Source organism: Porites lutea, chromosome 12 (assembly GCF_958299795.1).
Source record: "Porites lutea chromosome 12, jaPorLute2.1, whole genome shotgun sequence".
Taxonomy (NCBI): Eukaryota; Metazoa; Cnidaria; class Anthozoa; order Scleractinia; family Poritidae; genus Porites; species Porites lutea.
The window spans coordinates 16840543-16863289 of record NC_133212.1 but is presented as its reverse complement, the minus strand read 5'-3'; the positions used below and the strand labels follow the sequence as shown (position 1 = coordinate 16863289).

General features: G+C 39.6%; 2 protein-coding genes across 3 annotated transcripts in view; one reads left to right on the top strand and one right to left on the bottom strand.

The window, feature by feature from the left end:
• LOC140953585 (zinc finger FYVE domain-containing protein 9-like) overlaps positions 1-15928 on the top strand; it is a 19581-nt gene extending 3653 nt beyond the window's left edge. Inside the window, exons 3-18 of the mRNA XM_073402999.1 lie at positions 48-147; positions 768-1007; positions 1551-1772; positions 2496-2549; positions 4525-4590; positions 5049-5122; positions 6429-6519; positions 7004-7101; positions 8458-8584; positions 9178-9260; positions 10026-10130; positions 10547-10694; positions 11090-11170; positions 11558-11720; positions 13518-13791; positions 15467-15928. Of these exons, the coding sequence (XP_073259100.1) occupies positions 48-147; positions 768-1007; positions 1551-1772; positions 2496-2549; positions 4525-4590; positions 5049-5122; positions 6429-6519; positions 7004-7101; positions 8458-8584; positions 9178-9260; positions 10026-10130; positions 10547-10694; positions 11090-11170; positions 11558-11720; positions 13518-13791; positions 15467-15625 (2085 nt within the window). The 3' untranslated portion in view covers positions 15626-15928. The remainder of the gene's footprint in view (positions 1-47; positions 148-767; positions 1008-1550; positions 1773-2495; positions 2550-4524; positions 4591-5048; positions 5123-6428; positions 6520-7003; positions 7102-8457; positions 8585-9177; positions 9261-10025; positions 10131-10546; positions 10695-11089; positions 11171-11557; positions 11721-13517; positions 13792-15466) is intronic.
• The window catches only part of LOC140953594 (NADH dehydrogenase [ubiquinone] 1 beta subcomplex subunit 7-like), a 139506-nt gene extending 119755 nt beyond the window's left edge, over positions 1-19751 (bottom strand). Inside the window, exons 1-3 of one of the 2 annotated variants that reach the window (XM_073403010.1) lie at positions 19687-19751; positions 19399-19567; positions 17999-18103 (exon numbers count right to left, since the gene is read on the bottom strand). In XM_073403010.1, coding sequence (XP_073259111.1) covers positions 18046-18103; positions 19399-19567; positions 19687-19723 — 264 coding nt within the window. In that variant the 5' untranslated portion in view covers positions 19724-19751 and the 3' untranslated portion in view covers positions 17999-18045. Of the gene's footprint in view, positions 1-16577; positions 18104-19398; positions 19568-19686 lie in introns of those variants that run through there. The other variant, XM_073403009.1, reaches the window with a different exon arrangement.
• Between the last annotated feature and the right edge of the window lie 2996 nt (positions 19752-22747).

The following is a 22747-nucleotide window of genomic DNA, read 5'->3' as shown; positions in this document are numbered from 1 at the left end:
TCATAATAGTATAGGCTCTGCTGACATGAATGATAATTGTTTTCTAGGCTTTGTGTTCTTCATGTTGCAACATGAAGTTCCTGTTACCATATATGAACAACAAGGAAGGGCGTGTTTGTCAAATATGCTGTAACGCTTTGTTGAGAGGTAAGCTATTTCGCATGTGAATAGCAATATTATGTTGTAGATAGGTGCATCATTAATTGTCTCTTATCATCTCTTATTGGACACCTCTATAACACGGAAACCTTGCTAAAACCAGACACCTACACTGTAGGTTTGGTTCCAACCTCCTTCCTAGGGTTCTCTAGCCACTACCCATCCCTATGGAGCGAGAGAGAGAGAGAGACGGGTAGGAGAGACAACCTGGGACTGAGGTTTGGTTTGGTTCCTGGTTTTCTTTGCCCCTTTTAGTCAACTCTCAATAAGACGGACATCTCTCAAAGATGGACACTTAGTGCCAATCCCAATAGTGTCTGTCTTAGAGAGAGTCGACTTTGAACATTTCAAGTTATGTTCCTGCACTCCCATCTTTACACTGAGACTGAAAAAAATTCTTAGAATCTGAATTTGAATTCTTTCACAAAAACGTAAACGATCAATTCAAGTGCATACACTGCATGTGGAGCATGGGCCTAGTCCAGAGGGGGGGTCCTCTAAAGTGATTAGGATGATAAACAACGCGGCGATCAGCCGCCCCCCGTCCCAACACAAAAAAATCCCTGGAGATGTTTCTGTCTGTTTAACAAACAACCTTCCCATTGCAGCCCAGGCCTTGATGCAGGTTGTAGACAATCAAGCCAATGAGAATATCAGAGGAAATGATGACAGTCCAACAGATGAGTTACTCCTGGATAATGGCTTAGAGGAAGAGGAGGAGGAGGAAGAAGAGCAACTACCTCTACATGACCATGAAGATGCAGTGGAGCAGGAAATAACAGAAGGCCCTGAACCTGTTGGAGAAGTTGGTGAGGATACAACAGAAAATGATTTTCCTGGGGCAACAGGTATGATTTGGGAGTGAAGTTTTAAAGTTTGTTTTTCGTTGACAGTGCACTTACCTTATCCAGCTAAGCACTTTACTCAAATAATTATAAACAACTAATTCAAACAGAACATAAGCAGATTGAAAACCCAAACTGGCAGGAGATGACCTGTTGGCTATTTACAAGTGCAGCCAAGGATTTGAACTCGAGACAACCAAGAACAAATCCAGCAAGTGGACGGAGCACGTCTTGGCCACGCTGCCTCTTAAGAAAAAGAGTTATAATTCTTATGCTCTTGACTAGTACATTGTGAAATTAATGAGGATGTGTCGAACCATTGTGTTTAACTCTATATACCTATTTTAAGGTGGTTTTGATGTGTTTACAGTGCTGTCAGTTTTAGTTAGTGGAGAAAAGATGTCTTATTTCATTACTCTGTGACATATTACGGTGTACATTTTGAAACAACGGTTAAGCTTTGATGATCTCTTCTTAACTAGCTTAGCAACCAACATGCAGGACTACTTCTTTAGAGAAATTTGAAGGTTATTTTATGTTTCCTAGGGCAGGATTTTGTACGAGAACGCGCTGCTCCAGTTCTGCCACCTCTGCAGATTCCGATAACTCTGCCCCAAGACATGGGTGACACCCCTTTGGCCACGCCCACTTCCCCTGCTCTTTCAGATGACAGCGATTGTCTGTTTAGATTGGATGTTGACAATGTACGCTCTCTGTTGCCACAAGATATAACCGCCTTGCCACCTGTCCTTAAAGTTATAAATGGAGGTATGGTGTGTGTATTTGACTGTAATGACAGCCTGCATAGCAGGCATCAGTTTTTTTGCGGGGTGAAGGGAGATAACCCTAATACGCGTGTATACGTGAGGGCAGAAAATGAGAGGAGCCTTCTCTCCCCTTCGTGTTTTCCTCTAGTGAGCTGTATAAAAGCTAATCACGTAAACTAACCGGCGCCTGCACTAATAACAACGTTTTTTGACTTTCCTGATACTGCAGAGAACATTGATATGTTGCCTACTTAGTTAAAACTATAACAACATATTCTGATCTGACTGGCTATTGGTGACCCCGATTTCAGCATAAATAGGGCTAGAACAGTTTTATAGGACAGTTTCACTTAAATGGTAGCATGGGTACCAGAGGTCTTTTTGGCCAAAGTCACCAGCGGCAGTTTTTGCGCGGGTCACCATAAAGACTTGACCGCAGCCGGAAACCGCGCAAGTCCCTGGCATCTAGTGTACTTAAATGGTTTTGTTACTGAACAATTTTGTTCTTTTTTTCCTCGGTCTTTTTTTCGCGCGCGCTCCAATAATGCTCTCCCTAGTCCCCTAACTTTTTTTGCTGTTTTGTTTTGTTTGTTTGTTTGTTTTTTTTTTCGCGCGGTTTTGGTCTGTTTTTGTTTTCGATGCGCCCGTTGCCGTCGCCGAAGGCTTTGCTTTAGGCTCTCTATTTACTATAATATAATGTCTGCACATAATTGCTTTATTGCAGAAATATCTATACAAGAAAGACCTGACCCAGCAGAAGTAATGTACCAGATAAAAGGTGTGAAGCTTCCGTGTTTGTGCAAATCTGATTTGAAAATCTAGCAATTATTTACAAATAAATTCGAAACTTAACAACCCGTCGCGTTTGAGAAATGAACATTTTGAAGTTCTGTGGGTACGTTCACTAGAGTTATAGTAATTTGACTCCATTTCTCGTGCAACTATTATCAACTGGAATCGTTACATGTCACAGTACTCCCCAGTATTACAAAGCTTTACAACTTAAGGTGGCTCGACTGGATTTTTTGGGGTTGATACCTCCCAAGTTTGAGCATTAGCTACGTCGGCATGAGTAAAGATATGGAAAAAAAGTTACCACAACTGTATTATATAAAGATGAAAATTTCTTATGATCTGGGTTTTATTGCAATCGGAGTCGCCATGGCAACGTAATGACGCCATTACGTTTTTCATTTATCGTTGTGTTTCTCTGTACCAGGAGTTTTTTGAAGAAATCGCTTAAGGGAGTATGCACCTGCCATAATCGCCTCCATTATGGCAAAGTTTGAAGAAATTCTATGAGAGCGTTTTCGACATATTTCAAAATGCAGTTTTAAGAATCATCAAAGCAGTGAAATAGCATGCTAGCCGCACAATTCGCTAATATTTTAAGAAAATGATAAGCTTTGGGAACGCGGCTTCATCTCATAAATTTGCATAAAAAAGAACTCTCGATTACTTTGCGAAGAAATATCCGGTATATGCTAATAATTGGCTTGTCGTCACAGATAGCAGTGAGAGCCGAAACGGTTACTTAATTATCTTACTCGGGTTATAACATCACAGAAACTCTCACAAAGAGTTGCTCTGATGTTATAATGTATCACTAACCTCTTTACCCGGTAATTAGCATATCCCGGAGATTTAACTGAGGGTCCTTTTTGATGCAAATTCTATCTTTTTGCTAAATGTGCACGTGTATATGAAACTTGAAAACAATGCCAGTGAATAATGAGGACGCTCACTTGTAAACACAAAATCTGGGGGGAAAATTGGTTATGTTTGAGTCTCTATTTAAATGCCTTCCCTGTTTTCAATGTTCTTAAAACTGACAGGGAATATTTCTTGACGATTGATCTCGGAATTGTCGAATTTATAAAAAAATTTATCGAGCGGTTTTTGGAAAAATGCGAAATTTGTAGGCATGGACCAAATTACGTCCAAAAACTGTATCAAAAGCATCTGAATGCAAGTTAATAAAATCCTTCTTACTCGCGATCGCCCAGAGCAATTCCCCTCTTTTTTTGTATGCAGTTTTCAATGGAATCAATCCACTATGAGATGAAGCCGCGTTCCCAAAGCTTATCATTTTCTTAAAATATTAGCGAATTGTGCGGCTAGCATGCGATTTCACTGTTTTTATGATTCTTAAAACTGCATGTCAAAATATTTCGAAAACGCTCTCATAGAATTTCTTCAAACTTTGCCATAATGGAGGCAATTATGGCAGGTACATACTCCCTTAAGCGATTTCTTCAAAAAAAACTCCTGGTACAGAGAAACACAAAGATAAATGAAAAACGTAATGGCGTCATTACGTTGCCATGGCGACTCCGATTGCAATAAAACCCAGATCATAAGAAATTTTCATCTTTATATAATACAGTTGTGGTAACTTTTTTTCCATATCTTTACTCATGCCGACGTAGTTAAGGCTCAAACTTGGGAGGTATCCTCCTAAAAAAAATTCAATCGAGCCACCTTAAATCGACAATCAACGGCCTTGAATTAGTTTTTTCTGCCAAAAAGTAACATTGATTTGCCTAAGTTATTTTTTTTGTTTTGAAAAACGCTAACATTTAAGTAACAATCGAAAGAAAAACAAGAGAAAACGAAAAGAGAAGAAGAGGAACCAAAAAGTGACGTAAATCCCCCGAATAAAATAAAGCAATTGATTGGAATTAAGAACAGTGTAAACTGCCATAGCATCATCCAATTACTAAGACTTACAATCTACACATTTATCTCTACAGGGCTTCATGAAACAGTTGCTTTCCTTCTGAATAAAAACCTGGTGGTCAAAGTCAGCATAGTGAAATGTAAGTTTGCCAGTTGACGTGTATCGTGATACCCGTCAATAAACACTCAATGACTGTTTCCGAAGGAGACATTGAGATTTGAGAGAAATAAAGTTAACTGTCTCCCCTAGAGACCATTTATTATAGCCCTTAATGAAATTTTCTACGCCTCAGGGAGTGCTCAACGTTCGCGTGTAACATTGGACAGTTACTCTCCCACGTCATCGATTTTGCAATGTGTTGGCAGCGAGAATTTTGGCGGAAGACTGGCGGGAAACAGTTTTATTGTTATATGTCATGTGACCTTAAAGAAACCAATGAGAGCGCGACCTGTTGAGGAAAAAAATTTCATGTTATATAACAACGTTTTTTATTAAACTTGGTTTTTATTTTATTATATGTAATTGTGCATTCAATAAAGTAATATGCTTGATATCCGGCTCATCTATACAGTGTTTTTATTGTTATTCTCTTTTTAGTGAGCTGTTGTGTGAAGCATAAATGTTGGTGTTTTGTGACAGATGGAATGGGGGCTGCCAATCAAGAAGAAATGGTGAAATACGCAAGCTAGCTTTGTTTATTGTTTATTGTTTTGCTTGCCAAAAATTATACAAATCAAATAAAATCTAATTACTTAAACTCTCATGGCGAGGAAGCCCAGGAGAAGCCACCGGGCTTATAAGGAATGGGCTCCCTCAGTTAGATAATTAGAACAAAATATTATCATAATTACACATGGGAAAATCAATGGCAGAGCTACAGTAAATCTTAAAATAAGTATATTAGATAGTCGTACTAATCATAGTTCTAGGCTAAAAAAAGCGAAATGACAAAAAGAAAAAAAAAGAACAAAACAAATGAAAATAAAAGAGCAAAGGAAGAAAAAAATTACATATATATATATATATATATATATATATATATAAATTACTATTTAAGATAAGAGGAATGCTTTCAGCTTACAGCAAAAGGAAGCGGTACTTGTTGCATTTCGAATTTCAAAACTAAGAGAGTTAAAAGATTTAGGACCTTGGAAATCGGACCTTGGACCTTTACAACGAAAAAGTGTGATTCGTGAAAGACAAACGTGATTTGGTTACATACAGGAGTGAACCGTGAATCGATTGTTGTCGTGATAACTGCATGGGAGTTGACTTGTTTTCTTTTCGTGAAATGTGAACCGTAATTCTTTCTTCCTACCTGAAAAAAATACTTAGTTAGTGCTGGAAACTTGACTACGTGTAGTACATAAATCTGTGTGTCAGTTCTTCCGACATGTGTCGTTAGATGCTGTACTTCCAAATTCCAATTCGACAAGGAACTCTCGGATACGTTTAAACGGGTTCCTAGGAAATGCAAAGTGCTTCGTGGGTAAACGAATTACAGTCACAAGATAAGATTCAGTGATTTTGTTTTGTTACCTCTGCGTAAAAATCCCCAACGACGTAAAATAATTCATGGCATGCGTCCCGTAGGACACAAAGATCAATCGATCGATCTGAACATGTGTATTTGTAAAAATATCCCGTTCGTGTAATTTCTGTGGCAGTTATTTTAGCTGTTGTTTAACGATGCATATTTCTTTTAGCCTTTGTTGTGCTTTAAAATAGAAGGACTATATTTCATTTATTTATTTTATTCAATATAGAGTTTTGGAGTCTCTCTTCAGATTAACTGTCTGGTTACATAAAGCCCCAAGCATTTTCAATTTCGGACTCGTTTTTTTTTAAAAACTGGCACTCACTGGTTCTAGTCTAGGACTCATGATTTTTCACAAGGTGAGTCCCAGGACTCACCATAACTATTTGTAACAAAATCACTGTAGATTACGAAACAGGGTATTATTATTTTTTTGGCAGGTTGTTTTGCTGGAGTGTCTTCGTAAGGAGACGATGCTGCCTAAGGATGTCCTCTCGCACTTTAACACAGCGTTTGCTTATGCCAAACAAGGTAGGTACTAGTCCCCAAAGTGATAAACCCTAAGTTGTATTACTACCCGCTTAAATAACAACATCTTTATTCAGCGCCTTTTAATATCAACGCTTGTGGTTCGCTGATGTAAAGTAGGAGCCAGTCGAGGTGGGCACAGACGGAAGTAGATAAATAAACGTAAACTGCAGTAAAATGCAATCTTAGAAGCAATCTATATCGTATCGTATTAGACTCTACTTTTAGGTACTTTTATTTCATAGATACGTAAGATGATATGCTTGCGGGAGATAGGGGGAGGGGGTGCTAATTGGAAGCTGAGTGCCAAGCCAATTCGAGCATTTGCGGTATGCGCATAGCCATATTTTTACAGAAACGTATCAGACTAAATGACTTCAGTTATTCCAAATGGATACTCGAGAGGAAGAGCAATTATAATTTTTTAGCGACAACTAAGTCCTTTTAAAGTACGTAACATTGAGGTAATTTGTGTCTTTAAATTTAGGTCACACGGTGTCAGAACTTGGCTACACTATTTTTGGTCAGCCATTTCTGGGCAGTAGTGACAATGCAGGCTTCCTTTATGTCAAGCCAACATATCAGGTACTGGCAACCCACCAACAATATCAATACATTATCAAGAGAAAAAGGTTATGTTGAAGACATTTCCTCTACTAGCTAATTCTTTGAAAAGATGTATGGAGATCGTCTCTAGAATTTGTAGTTGGATATAGCGATTTTCGTATGACCTTGAAAAATGGTTTCGGTAAGTGTTCGTTATTTGTTTTATCAGCCAATGGATAAGAAGATCAAAATATAACCTCTTCCCTTTCCTGACCAAAGAAAAACGTAATATGGAAAAATCATTGTTTGATTGGCCAATCGTGTTGCAGTATGACGTCAAAGCGAAGTATCGGTTGATTTCTAGAAAGTTTTCGGGCGTGAAGTCTTTTCACCCGAGCGTTCGCTTAACCAACCAAAAGCCACGCGCGTTTGTATCCGTTCGATAAACCAATCAAATCGCCGTATTTCCGTTCGCTTGTTGTTTTTGTTTTGTTCGCGCGTTTTCATTTCAAGGTCATACGAAAATCGCTCTATTGGAGCTTAAAGGAGCTAGGAACTGCCACCTATTTGAGTGAAACGTAAAAAATAACCACTCAAAACATAAAAAGAAGTTATTAATAACACAGCAAATATAAAAGAAAGCACTGATGGACAAACCTTAAGAAGACGGATTGCAATGGTGGTTTTTGAAAACTTGTTAGCCTAACGGTTTTTTAAGGTTCATTTTTGTTGCTTGAATCGTTTGAAATAATGCGTCGAAGACTTATTTGTTTTACATGAAGTTGTGATTTTATCATTCACAAGTAATATCATAAGTTCTAAAGCGAATAAGAACGCGTAAAACTTGGTAACCTCATGATAAAACAATTATTGAACTCGGTTATCGCGAAATATCGTGAAATGTCAGTGTCTCGCAGATCAATTATTTGCCTATTCGGCTTCGGCAAATAACTGATCTGTTCGCCACTGACAAATCATGAAATTTTGCTCAACCGCGTCCAATAATTATTAATTACTAATAATAACCAAAGATTAGGGAGTGTGGGCGACAGCAATCGAAGGTCCAAACGTTTTTGTTCCAACGTTGCGCTTTGCTTAAGTTTCAGTTGACAGATAGTCAAAACGCGCGCAGATCAGATTACGATGGGTAGAAGGTCGAAACGCGCGTGGTCAAATTGCGTTTGGTGGATTCCATTCATTCGCAGTGGAAGTCCAAACGAGTGCTGGCTACACACGTGCGACGCATGCGTAACAACAACCTGCAGATTAGCATTGCGGGCTCCTCTTGTCGCCCGCAATTAACAAAATAAACTAACTAGATGGCCATGGGGCAGCTCCTTTAGAGAATTAAACTATATTGCAGCTAACATAAAATTCCTTTTGTCATTTCCCCAGTGTCTTAAAAAGCTTCCATTACCGTCTACACCTTACGTGGTAGGGATTTTGATTAAACGTCAGGAGACACCGTGGGCTCAACTCTTTCCTTTGAGGCTTCAACTTCGACTTGGAGCTGAGTACAGATGTATGTACCATTCTGTTTAGTTATGATCTTTTCAGTTTTCTGCCAGTCCAAATCATAGCCCGTATAATAGTCTGCGTGAAAGTCCGCACGATAGCCTTCGTGATAGCCTGTGTGATAGTGTGCGTGATGGCCTTCGTGATAGCCTGCTTAATAGCCTGTGTAATAATCTGTAAGATAATCCTTTGTGGAAGCCCGCGTGATAGCCTGCGTAAAAGTCTGCGTAACAGTCTGCGTGATTGCCTGCGTGATAATCCTCTTTGGAAGCCGCATGATAGCCTGCATAGTAATCTGCATGATAGCCCCCGTGAGAGCCTGAGTAATGCTGAGTCTTCGTGATAGGCTTCGTTTGAAGGGCGCATTTGTTTTGAGCGCTAGCCCTTCTCCAGAGCGAATTAACCAATTTTCCTGACTTGCCCATCGTGTTACGATGTCCCTACTAACAGCGTTGTTCCGCCATTCGATATACATGTCTAAACCGCACACAACCCACCATCATGCCTTGAACGGCATTAGCTCGTCTTTGCAGAGTACAAGACTGGTTACATAATGTTACATAATACAGTGTGAACGTTTAGTTGTCATTTTGTTTGCAGATTACCCGTGTCCACTCTTCAGCTCGCGAACCAGACCATCTGTCTACGGTGAAGTGGGCCACACAATCATGAATCTGTTAGCAGTATGTATATATCCAACCTGTTGGGTCAAAATAAACGCTGTCACGGAATCCAGCTTTCTATCATTTAATTCCCAAGCTAAATCAAGATCACCCCCCCCCCCCCCCTTCCCTACCCCAATTCTCCTCTCCCGGGCCCTACTTCCTTAGGAAGCCCTGATATTCAGGTCCCAAATTCCTCGTTAAGAAATAACTTTTTATCAATCATGAAGGTTATGAGAATACAAGGGCTTTATTCACAAGATCAGATGTCTTGATAGGTTTCTTATGCCTGCCTACTTCTTTTTCATTTTCCAAATTTGTTGGAGGTATAAGATAGATGAATACGTGCGGGACACCTATTAGGCCTGCTTGTTCGTATTTTGCCTGCTTCGTACGACAGAAAACCCTGCTATAGAAAATGAACCCTGCTTTCTATACAAGCCTGTTGAGTTTCAACGTCTCAACAAGAACCATTATGGCTCTTAGTCCCGAAAGTCACTATCTAACCAATTGTCATTCATAGAATAGAGTAGTACACTTCTGCAAACAGTTATAAGAACTGCAAGTTATAAACATTGCTAAAAGCAACTCTTGAATGACGAATACACCTCTTTAGCCTAGACATAGCCACACCCTCCCCCCGACAAAGGAAAAACGGAGAGAGGAAGCTCTCTCTCTCCGTTTTTCCGTTGTCGGGGGGAGGGTGCGGCTACACGTAGGCTAACACCTCTTCTTCAGAAGGTTAGCTTAAGAGTTATACGTTCACCGACTATTATATGTCCACAGGATTTCAAAAATTTCCAGTATACTTTAGCCAGAGTGACAGGCCTTGTGATTCACATGGAGGAGAAAAGGACCTTAGTTAGACTGCCTCAAGACAGATACGATGAGGTACAGAGTATCATTAATTTGATGTTGGGCGGTATCTAATGAGTATAATTTTGTAGCACTTGCGTGAGTCTATCCCATTTTGTCGTAACTTACCTTGAGTCCTCGAGCCCATCTTATTTCGACACAACTAACTGGTAAATTTACTGCTCTTTGAGTTGCCGGACTTTAAAAACCATTTCGCAACTTGAAAAACGCGATCACACTTCATTTCTGGTTTCTCACCAACGTTATTTACCGTAATTTTTAATCGAGTACTTCATTTCAGATTGCTTCCGCATCCCCCTTTGCCTCTAATAATTGTGTGCAACTTCATTTTCAAATCGCGCCGGGTATTCCTCAAAACTACACTCTAGAATAAACCCTGAGTTCTATTCACAGAACGCTCTCACCGCACTGTAAATGTGTGTTTATATTAGGTTGTAAAGATTCTGAATGCTTCGGATGAACACGTTATGGCTTTGGGTGCTAACTTCAGCCTACAGGCGGACTCACACCTGGTGTGTATACAGAGCGAACAAGGCTACAAAACTCAAGCCATAAACATACAGAATCAACCCAGGAAAGGTGCAGTATTTTTATCTTGTATCTTACAGGTGGACTAGCTTCTACATTAAGTATCGCTCAAAACTAAATAACATGTGGAGTCTGGTCGTCTCTCGCGCCACTTACCTTGCCTCTTCGCGCTCCTTTACGCATAAGGCCTCCACACCTTGCCTGCTATCTTGAAAAGTGTTTCTGGTTTCAGTAATGATATATATTTTTTTACGGGAATGGGAGATTAGCCCAGCACCCAACCCCTAACCTGGAGGACCAAGCGTTGCAATACGTCATGGTCCCAACTGGTATAGCTTCGAGGGTCATCAAGGCACACAAATCTCCCTACCACGTTATTAAAAGGTGCAACAATGACACTCATGGAGGTTTTCTGTGATGTTAACATGTTTTGTATCTTAATTTAGTGACTGGAGCAAGCTTTATAGTCTTTAGTGGTGCTGTGAAGTCAAGTAGTCCATTTATGGCCAAAGTTAGCATTGTCGAAGGTTTGTCACCTGTTGTTTGTCGTCTATAATGATTTTCTTGTCTGTCCAAGTGGGACATGGTTGTTTTGGAAGTTGCTTTAAGAGCCAAATTGTCGTCTCCAATGCCCAAGCGCTTCAGCGGTGGAACACCGTTGAACACTGTTGTTGCAGACTCGGTACTCACCTAGTCCATTTCTAGCCCTTCTCAGATGTTAAGAACTCTCTCCTCTGGCGTTGCGTGACAGAAAGAGGGTGACCGTATTACCGAGGTGGCCGTAAGGCGAGGTTCCATTGTATGAATTTGACTGTTTATTATGCGTGTGCGTTATGCAGGGTTTCACTGCATCGGGTGTTAAGAGTACTGCAACTAAAATAAAACGTCTCAGGTTGAGTGTCCTTTTCTTGTAGATGGAATTATGGTGCAAATGCTGCCTGAAGCGATCACCAAGTTAAGAAGTTCCCTTAAGGAGATGAAGGACTATACCATCACCACAGGAATCCCCGGTGGGGGAGGGGAGGAGGAAGTTATTGTAGAGTGGGTCAGTCGAAAGGATGCTCCGCGCCAATCCAGGTATAGAACTCGTGTTGACAGTGAACTCTGCCTGTGATGGGGACCCTGTGGCCATTAGCACTTGGGCCTTTGGTGTCCAATACTGCACGGACAATCTAACGTACGGGCAATCGTCAATTAGACAAGACTAATTTCGTACGAATGGGCTTTCATTCAGAAAAATATTGTGCGAACTAAGTGATTTGCACAGAAACGAATAAATCTTTTTTTTACTTAAGATTAATGCCGTACTTAGTCGTCTCGAATTGGTGTAAAAAATATATACAAGGCAAGACTACCACTTCAAATATTCTGCGACAAAGGCGAAGTGTACGTGTTAACAGTGAGAACTAATTTACTGAGCCGAACAAGCTAACGTACGTAGTATAAAATGTAAGTAAGACTAAAACTAATAGCGTATGAACTGAACAACAGAGAAACGTTCTTAATAAAGACTTACACGTACGAACTGGCGTATTGAAGAGAGTGAACAAGACAAGAAGAAAGTATATAAGGGAAGGCTAGCTTAAGTCTATGCATGAAGAAACGTCAAGATAACAAGGCTGGTACCGTACTAACGAAATCCATATGAAAAGACGCAAAGGCGACGCAGCTGATTCAGTGCCGGAACGAACTAACGCACGAACCTGGTTTTCGAACGAACTGATGTACGGACAAAATACAAACAAAAAAGACTAGTGCTGTACGGACGACTGAACGACGTACGAAGAAAGTGTATGTGTGTGTGTTGGGTGGGGGGGGGGGGGGGGGGGCAAACGGGCGGGAACCTGGGAGAATAGAGAGCCAAAAGCGTACGGAAGGCGGACGAGGAAAAGAGCGGGGATTTACTCAACAATTCTGAAATAAATATTTCAGTAGCAATCGAGAAAGAAATAAAAAGAGAAGGGGAAGAAAAGAAGGGGTAGAAGACGGGGACGCAAGGTACGGGAGGCGGAGAGGTTTGGATCCCCTGAGCCCCGACACAAAAAACGGTGAAAACTAAGAAGACGCTCCTAAAGAGCGTTTTGACTTACGGAGAAGCTTTTTAAGAAGGGAAGGGCAAGTGCGTTGCCAACCATCTAAATTACAGAGCCAAAATACTGACACGACAAGACTAATAGTTATACCACGCGAACAAGCAATCGTGCGAAGTATAGCACGTAAGCAAGACTTAAACTAATACCTTACGAACTGGAGAAAAAACAAAACTATCTGAAGAAGGGACTTGCACTCTACGAACAAACTGGCATGCTGAGGAGCGAATAGGGCAAGACAAATACCGTTCAAACAAACTTTGATACGTCGAGACGAAGGAAACGAGACACGTAGAGTCATAACGCAGTAGATTACTTTCTTCGCTTTTTAGTCAAGTTGCTTTCCAATACTGCATGGAGACAGTTCGTGGTTTGCTTGCCGTCTGGTACTGTCGTGGGTTACAATTTCAACGTAAACCAAGATGATTAGTACCAGGTTCTGATCCACTAGCCAGAGAGGAGTTCGGCCAAAAGGGGTCGAAAGAGAACACAGAAAACGACAGGAACCAAGTCTAGGTGTCCGTTTCAGGGCGACCCCTTTCTTGTTGAAGTTCGTTCTTAACTCATAGCCCTAATATCGGTATCTAATATCGGTAGTGGGGAGAAGTTGTTGAAGTATCATTTAGATTCATCGTCTGTGATCATGCACTCAATTCTCATGACCACTCTGTTTAGTAAAGCATCGATATTACAAGGAGAAATTTCATGCTGATCACTGCCAGGGCCGGGATAAAAGGGAGTTGACTATTTATCTTTTTTTTTTGTTGTTGAAAATTTTAAACAGCTTGTGCAGCCCGGTAGATGGTCTTCAACTGGACGGTTTCCCCAGTGTGAAAGTTCATAGTGGCTATGATTTCACTCGCAAGAATGCCTACAGGATTCAGTGGATGGAGATGTATTTCTTAGGTGAAGGTCAACAAAGTGCTTCCCGGGATTTGAATAAATTGACTGCAGAGGTAGCAAAGGCTTTTGCACGAACACTCATGCCGCACCTACAAAAGCTGAGTTCTGACAACTGCACATTTCTTGGCTTGCGAGTCAGTTTGGATAGTGAAAATGTAAGTTCTTATCAAAGTGTAGACTACGAGTTGTCCCCCATTTTCCTCAGGGAGAGTAGAGTAAGCGAAACGCGAGCGCGTGAAATCACCCCACGCGAGAAAAGGCGACACGCCGCGTGTCGCCTTTTCTCGCGTGGGGTGATTTTCACGCACGCTCGCGTTTCGCCCGCTCTACTATCCATGAGGAAAAATGGGGGACTACTCGTAGTCTAATCAAAGTGTTACTACAAAAAACGTTAGTTGTACTTCCCTTCGGTTTATGGTAAACTCTTTTTGGATAAAACCATAGTTTTCTAGAGAAGAGTTTTACTCCGTTGACCCCGTATGATATACTACATGTGTGCAAGAACAAAAGCGTTCATTTATAAATTCGAATTCATATTCCAACAGAAACTGTAGACGAATAACCCCGTGTACATTTGCTACCTTTAAACCATTGTTTATTGCGGGCGACCAGAGGAGCCTACAATCCTACAGGTAGCTATGGCGCATGGGGGGGGCACGTAAGTAGCCAGCATTCGTTTGGACGTCCACTAAGAGAGAATGAGTGGAACGCAATCTGATCACTCGCCTTTGGACCTTTTATAACACGCAGGGCTGTTCTCTATCAGAGCCTGGTAGCCCTGGCGTCCAACTTTTGCTCACGGGCGACTAGAAAATTGTAGTTTTTTCATGCAAATCATATGCTGGGCACCCTGAATTTTACGGGTTCATAGCGCTGAATTCCCTTCTACAGTGGAACCTCAATATAACGAACCTTTATAGAAGTCCTCGGTATGACGAACGACTTTCTTTACTTCAGTAATAGTAAAATATACGAAAAAGAACCTCGATATAACGAAAACACGGTATAGCGAACAAATTTTGCCAGTCCCTTGGCCCTTCGTTATATCGAGGTTCCACTGTATTTTCCTCAGGGCACAGCCTTTCACTCGTTCTCTTATCAAAAGCGTTTTGACTTTCTATCAAGTGGAACTAACGCAAAGCAAAAAGTTGGAGCACTTCAAACTCAATAGGTACCTCACTAAATGTAGAAGGTTTCTCGATAAAACATTCGCTCATAAATTGGTCTCTTTTAAAGTTTATGGATAAACCTGTTCAAAAATGTATCCTCGGTATCGTTACCATGACTCTACCACGATCGGTGTGTGCCTTCCTTTAAAAACTTACCGCGGAACTAGAAGTCACTTATCATGCTTGCGACGCCTGAGGTTCCACTGACGATGGCTAGATGACCGTGATCTTCTACTGCTCTGCTTTAGTCAGCTGACCAATTTCACGCAAACTCTTATATCTCGCGCATGCGCTGTATACGCCGGAGGGCGTTGTTGCCAGGAAAAAAAACGTTCCTATTTTTAACTCGGGCGTTCCTATGGAAGCCCGATTAACAAACAATGAGGAAGGCGCGTAAATTCAGTAGGGACTGTTTCCGTCGGGTTCAGTCACATAAGGCTGATCTAGCAACAGATCGGGAACATCAGTTGACGACAGCGCGCGCAAATCAATCAACTGGCTTGATCAATGGCAAAGCGGCAAATTGGGCACCGGAAGTCGAGTTTAGTCCTTTCCGCGCGCTTTCCCGTCGTCAAATGACGTTCCCTGTTGCTAAATCAGCTGTCAACTGGTTATTGAGATCTAGAACAACACGAATACCTTCTTGTTTGTGTTTATGCAGGTTGGCTTTTTAACTGGGAGTAACCAGCGAAGCTTGCCTGCCAGTATCTTGTCTGATCTGGATGACGTACTAGTTCCTGTTCTTCATGCAGCCGCCAGCCATCACAGAGGCTCTGCTATAAATGTTGAACTACTTTTTAAAATTCTGCGGCTTCTATGATGTAATGGACCTTGCACCGCAATCACAACCAAAGATTGATGTATTAAAGTAGGAGAATTCTTGCCAAGAAGAATAGATAATTCTTAGGCTATGGCAATTAATTCAGTGCTAATGTGTTGTGGTGCTAAACATGATAAGGACCGTTTTTGTGCAACTGTTATATATTTTAATAGGCATTTTCAAGTCTGGTCATAGAAGTTTGTCAACAGACTCTAAATTAGCACAACATACCAGGAGCCTATGTACATACCAAATAAATAGCATTATGTGAAGGTATTACTGAAGAGCCCGGGGGTTAGGTGGGGGGGGGGGGGGGGGGGAGGACTCCCATATAAAAGTGACTGAGATGCTCTTCGGAAAATTAAAATTAGACACCTAAGGGAGACCAATGTGGGTGTGGCTCAAATTTCAACTAGTCCCTAAAGGAGATTTCAGTGTGGTCAGCGTCACGGCATGTTTTGTAAAAAAATTAATTTCTTCATGCACAGCCCTAAGCAATAACTAAATGGGCGTGACATGGCCCCCTTAAGTTAGGCTTTTTCAATCTTTGCCACCAGTGTTTGTGACAGTTGGTCACATTAAATCATAAAAGTGTTGGTAAATTATATTCAAATGAAATGCAAAACCAGAACATCGATTAACACCTCTCTTACTATGAAAGTGTAAGTTATGAACAGTTCATTTGGTGGGTTAAGCAGAAAGTGCACATACCATATTGATACTAAAATAATCATTAGTGTCTTTTCACTACCAAGAAATAAGGGGATTAAAGTAAGATGTTATAAATAAAATCTCTGGGCTGCGCAGTAAAACGGGAAATAACCCAATCACAGACTTAGTAGAGACATGTCACTGTTCTCGGGGGGTTACCATAAAATTAATGACCTAAAAACTAATAAACCTCTATGTAATTTAAAGGGTCCAAGCAGGGGCATTTAATGGAAAGGAGGCGTTTAAAAGAGGGAGGCATTTATTCTCAAACTGTTACAAGCTCAATAAAACTAATATGCTTTCAGAAAAAATATCAAGAGAGTTTAAACATAGTGGAATATCCACTCCTAGGCCATGTAGAGATCCATATTGCTCTATGAAATCCCAACATTGATGTCAGAAACCTCGCTCAGGGTTATTGTGTTGCCATCGTTAGTCTGTCCTTATTTTGAACTTCACAATGAACAAGACAAGATATGCAAAGCCTTGTTAATCAAGCAATAGTTAACAAATTTTTATGCAGAATTACTTTTGCTGCATGGCTGGTAACATGCCTAAGTATAACCAGTGGAGTAAATATTATATTACACTGTATTTTGTAACATATTAATAGTGTAAGTAAAGAACCTAAAAAAAATGAGTGAAATACAATCATGAGGAATGTATCATTCCATCAAATTATTTATAATGATTACATAAATAGGCCCATATGCATGGCAATAAGTTGCACATAGGTTATACATGTAATGCAAGTGTCATTTAATATTGCTAGCTAACAAGTTCAAAGCCAAATGATAGATACACTTTTGTTTTCCATATGCCATGAGTAATAATGTTATACAGTGTAACTGAATTTTTGCTAAGTATTTTAAAAAGATTATAAAATATTGCTAAATGTTTCCAAGAGCCAACTGCAATTTTGTAACAGTTTAAACAATAAAAAGCATTTAAACTGATTGGGTATTTTGATCCAGCAGAAATCAATAAAATAGAATTAATGCAGAGGCAGTGCCTGGTTATTTTTCACCTCATGATTCCCAAGAATGGTGTCAGACGTCAATTTTGTTTGGGGAAGATTTTTTGCTTAATTGTTAGAATAGCCTGAAAAAACAGGAACACGTATTTCCAGTGCAACAACTGGTACCACAGAAAATATGACTGTTTTCTTAGGCTATTTTAATGATATCACAGTGACTACAGGAGTGAAGGAACCGGGGGCTGGGGATTTTTCCTGGCTTCTATGGACATTGTCCCCGGCTACTTCTATAGAAAAATAGAAGAAAAATAAAAGCAAAAGAATTCCTTAGCTGCTTGATTCCCCAGCTACTTGTTGTGATTACCCGGCAACTTGAAATCTTAGTGACAGCCCTGCACTATAGTCAAACCTGGTTTAGGCAGTCACTCTAGTAAGAGATGACTGTACCTTAACAAGCACGTTTGGTGCCGTGTTAGAATAAACATAAACTGTTATGTATGACAGACCTGAACAGCATTGAAGTATCATGTATTGAGAAAACAATAATATTTATTTTAACTTCACCTCTTTAAAATGACTCAATAATTATTATTATTATCATCACAAGTTGAGGACATCCACAAGTGCATGTTAACAAATATCTTTCTATCAGGAAAATATGGTTTGATAGTGTGCACGGACACAGACTCTCACAATGAGGTACAAAGCACGTGTATGAATCCCACAAAGGAAGTTACTTGTTGTTCAGTTTAAGCTTTTGGCGTTCTTTTTCTCTCACTCTGTACATAAAACTGAAAAAAAAAGAAAAAAAAAACAGTTGAACTAATTTTCAGGAATACAGACTCCAACCTCTTAATTAGTTGGTCAGTGAAGAGGAAATGCCCAAATGACTGCTCCTTGTGCAGATCATGCCATTAGACAAAGTTTTGAAATAATATGTCAAACTACAGATACAGTAGCCAGAGAAAACAGCCAACATTTTGCAACTCCACCACTAGTTTCCAAGCAAAACGACATCAGAGAAACAAGTGCAGAATATCCATACTGATGACATGTCACTAACCAGATCTGAGTAGTGCTTCTGACTGGTTTAATATTTGTTTCATCCAGTCTGAAGCACTACCATGATCTTGGTAGTGAAACCTCATCAGTATGGTATTTCTAGGCTCATTTCTCAGATGTCATTTTACAGGAAACCAGTGGTGGCGTCATGAAAAGTCAGCTGTTTTCTCAAGCTAAAAAAAAAATACAGTGTTTCATCACAAGATCAAACACAAAGTATAGAGTTGAAAATACCTCCCATATTTGTATTAATTTTATATTTCTGCAAAGCCCTGCACATGCATCGACTCCAAATGAGTCATATTTTCTATTATTGCGAAAAAGTATGAGACTGCTGCAGGGATGGTGCCGGAATCATACCCGTTATCAGGAATAACGGTGCATTAAATAAGCTTATTATTCATTCAAAATATTTCCACGATTCTAATTGGCTAACCAGTTACTGATGACCAAATCTGGAAGAGTTTTGTGTTTAACGAGGAAATGACGTCAAAAATGCAGCCTTCTGCAGGTTAATGCACGGTAACCGAGAAGACCTAAGGATGAGATTGAGTTGTTTTTGTTGTGACAACTAAAATGGCGTACACTTCACTTGTTTCGAGAGTAAGAACTACAGCTTGAACTAGGCGAAATAATGGCTAAAAACATAGCAAAAACAGCAAGAAGACAACTTGGAGGGCGACATCTGTTATTTGGACAATATTTGCAGAGCTGTACAAACCTAAATGTACACTATTGAAGATAAACTTAACATCAATGTAGGTAAGCCTGTTTTAGCCATGTTTTTAAACTAGGAATATTATTATTTTGAATGAATAATAAAGCAATTAATGAATTCGGCTTTCGTAGGATCTGAAGAGGCCTTTGGCCTCAGTGGATAACACCCTCCTTGATCTGCTTAATTCTTCATATCCTACTCAGCCTCATTCATTAATTGCTAATTAAATATTATGTCTTTTGAAGAAACCAGTGGTAAATTTACCATTAATATAAGCTTATTATTTCGAGTCTACATTCAACTTACTCGTCATATTCACACCTCTCCCATAAATGTTTCTCGTGATGGCATTTCCACGGCACCATGTAAGTTTCCTTTCGGCACTTCAGAAGCGGTATGAGCAAGTGTGCACAGTAATCTCTGCCAGACAAGGGCAGCTTGGCGTTCGCCATTTCTTTCTGTGTCACCTTCATCACTAACAACAAAATATGGCTTTCAATAACAATTTCTAGGAAGAGGAAGGTCTTCATGCTTATTATAAAAAGGACCAAGCTACTTTTAAGAGGTATAAGCAGTGATAATAGGCAGTTTTACCTCCAGGCTCGAACTTTTCGAAGTTGGCGTCCGCCATGATGGATGTTGTATTCTGTATTCCCACAATTCAAAGCGGTATACAAGCGCGCAATGCGTACATGGTAAAATTTTTAATGGCAAATCAAACCTTGAAAAAAATTAAGATTTTAATGTTAATCTTTGTTGTTATTATCTTTCTTGTTATTGTTGATGTAGAATCGAGTTTGTAATTCTGCCATTGGGTACTTCTACACTCGCAAGAATGATAGCTCGCATTATTATCACTACACGCGGCCAAATGACAAATTGCCCTCTCTAAAACGCTCTCTAACTTTTCGTGGGCCAAACGGCAAAGTGCGAACTGTAAATGGAATTTGCATTGCAGCCCGCAACATGATTTCATGTTAAACAATCTTTCCTTATGAAATAATAATGACAATCACATGACTTTCGTCGCATATAGTTGATTTGTGTCCCCGTATCATTTGCACCCTCGCAAATGATGTTACTCGGGCCAAAAATAATAATAATAATAATAATAATAATAATAATAATAATAATAATAATAATAATAATAATAATAATAATAATAATAATAACGTCTTTATTAAAAAGCATTCGATAAAATTACATATCTGATGTTACAGTAAAAATATATATTGATAGAAAAAAAAATTGCAATGATTAAGACGAATAAAAAAGATTAAATTGATTAAAGATACATATGGGGTATTTACACAGCTAGATTATATTTAAAAATTAATCTATTAAAAAAGCTATCTTTGAAACGTTCAGTGTTAAGCTATAGGACCTCCAAACGTCATGTGATTGTCCTATCAAAAAATTAAACGTGCTTATTTGATCAGACACCAAAGCCTTTTTCCTGTAGTTCATCAAATCATATTCGCATTACAACAACAACAAAGAGCTTTATTTGCATGACCATAAAATACCCCGACAGTATTGCAAAAGCTATTTCGAGAACCAACTTTGACCACACCTGATCTTGTCACATTTTATGAATTCTACGCTTTAAAAATCGACCCTTCTTTGTATCTAAATCATTTCTAGCTTTTTTATTTACCGTGACCTGATTATTCTTTGTTTCCCAGTCAGCCGCAAGTTTTTAATTACCGTGATAACCTGATGAACATTTGTTAATAGCGGCACATTACCTTCTCAGTAATTAAGCCCTGAAAATTGATGTTAACAGCTAAAATTTGCTGGTGGAGTCATTTGTTTAACCTTTTTCAAGATGGCCAAGCCAACCTCAGAACTGGTATATCTTGGTATATGTAGGGTAAACGTATAGGAACATTGTTAACTTCACATGTTAAAATACGGGGCTTCGTGCAAACATTAAAAACTAATAAAGCTCCCAGATGACCATAGAAATGAGGCAAGGTTCCTTTTACTATTCTCATTATTTTCATATATCGTTTTAACTAGCTCATAGGCTAATCCAGTCGCAAGGATAAAAAGTGGTTTTTAAATAGATATAATGGATTTCAATGAAGCGTGGTAAAATTGATTCACAACACAGGTGACTGAGATCTCTTGGTCAAGAGTTTGTTATAAAACGTGTGATTAGAAGGCATCGTGAACTTTGGGGAAACAAATGAATTGCTGTTTGCCAAAGCGTCTCAGACAAGCTTTAAAACCCACTGGGTTAAATTCTACAAACTTGAGAAGGATGCCTACAAGAAAGTCCAGAGAAAAGTTAGCACTCAGCCTCGTTTCTATCTGTAACTGTAAAATGGGCCATTGCAGTAAAAGAAAGAAAGAGATAGAGAAAGCATGAGTAATAGGAAAAAGAAAGCAAGAAAGCCTCTAATAACTTCAATGCCCACGTAAAACATTGGAGCTCAAGCGAAGCAGGTTTAACCTTAGATCAAGTTTGTATGCCTAATAAAAATACGGCCTGTGTCTGTTAGCAAAAAAGGGAAACAAAAATTTCTGTAGACGTGTACAGTGGAGAGCTTACTACGATTTTTTTTTTTCAGAATCAACTTACAGGTGCAATTTGTAAAGTGTTAAACGAAATTGCAATAACGCTGTGACAGAAAATAGACAAGTGAAAAAAGGCCAAATATAGAAATTTAATAGGCACGCATGGATCCCAGGAAGGCATTCGCAAGGTTCCCAATTGAAAGGAGAAATGTAGCACATAGGTTTTAATTCCACATAATGAGAAGAGAGGGCCTAATAATTTCCCTGGTTAAAGGCTAGTTTTCACTCCTAGCGACGGAATCGGAGCGGTCGTAATCGGCAGAAGCGTCAGGGAACTTTACGATCTAGTAAAAACAGCGTTCTGATTCCGCTCACGACTCCGTCGTTTACGATCAATTGAAAACTGGGTCGTCGGAGTCACAAACAGAAGCGGAAGAACTAAACCAATCGCAAAGCGTGAGAACATGCATTGTGATTGGTTTATCCTTCTACTTCTGCTTCCAGCTCCGACAATCTGGTCTTCACTAGATCGTAAAGGACGTAGTCAGAAGGGTAGTCAGTTTTAGAGTCTCGCAGTGAAATCCTGTTTTGTGTATAATTGATCGCCTCCTCATTTCTTTTGATCTCCAAGCAAGCTCGACTCAACGCTTTTAAGAGCGTTCCTGTTTTTTGTTTTTGAAATCCTTACCGCTTTATTTCATTGCCGCAAGGAGAAGCAGAAAGATTCCTCAAAGACAACAAAGCGCTGAAGACAACTGTATATGAAGTCTTTGCTTTAGTCGTGTGTTTTGCGCCCTCGGTTATTTCAACTGAGTTTCAATGTTCTTCTCAAAGATAGGGAGACAAAAAGAGTCAGCTATTGCCTTTCAAAGGTCCCGCTCGTTTGCTATTTTGAATTCGCTTCTGAATCCATTTATTTACTCAGGGGCACCCAACGAGAATATAGCTCAAAACCACTAAAACATAGCATTGTTAAACGTATTTTAGTATTTAATAAACGGTAGATATAGGCATATTTTTATCCCCTAAAATTCTTCATCTGTTCGGATTTCCTAGCTGAAAGTCTAGTGATCCGAAAATCATCAAAACTTACCTTTTCGAAAATTTCAGCCAGAAAGAAGGCTTCCCAAAA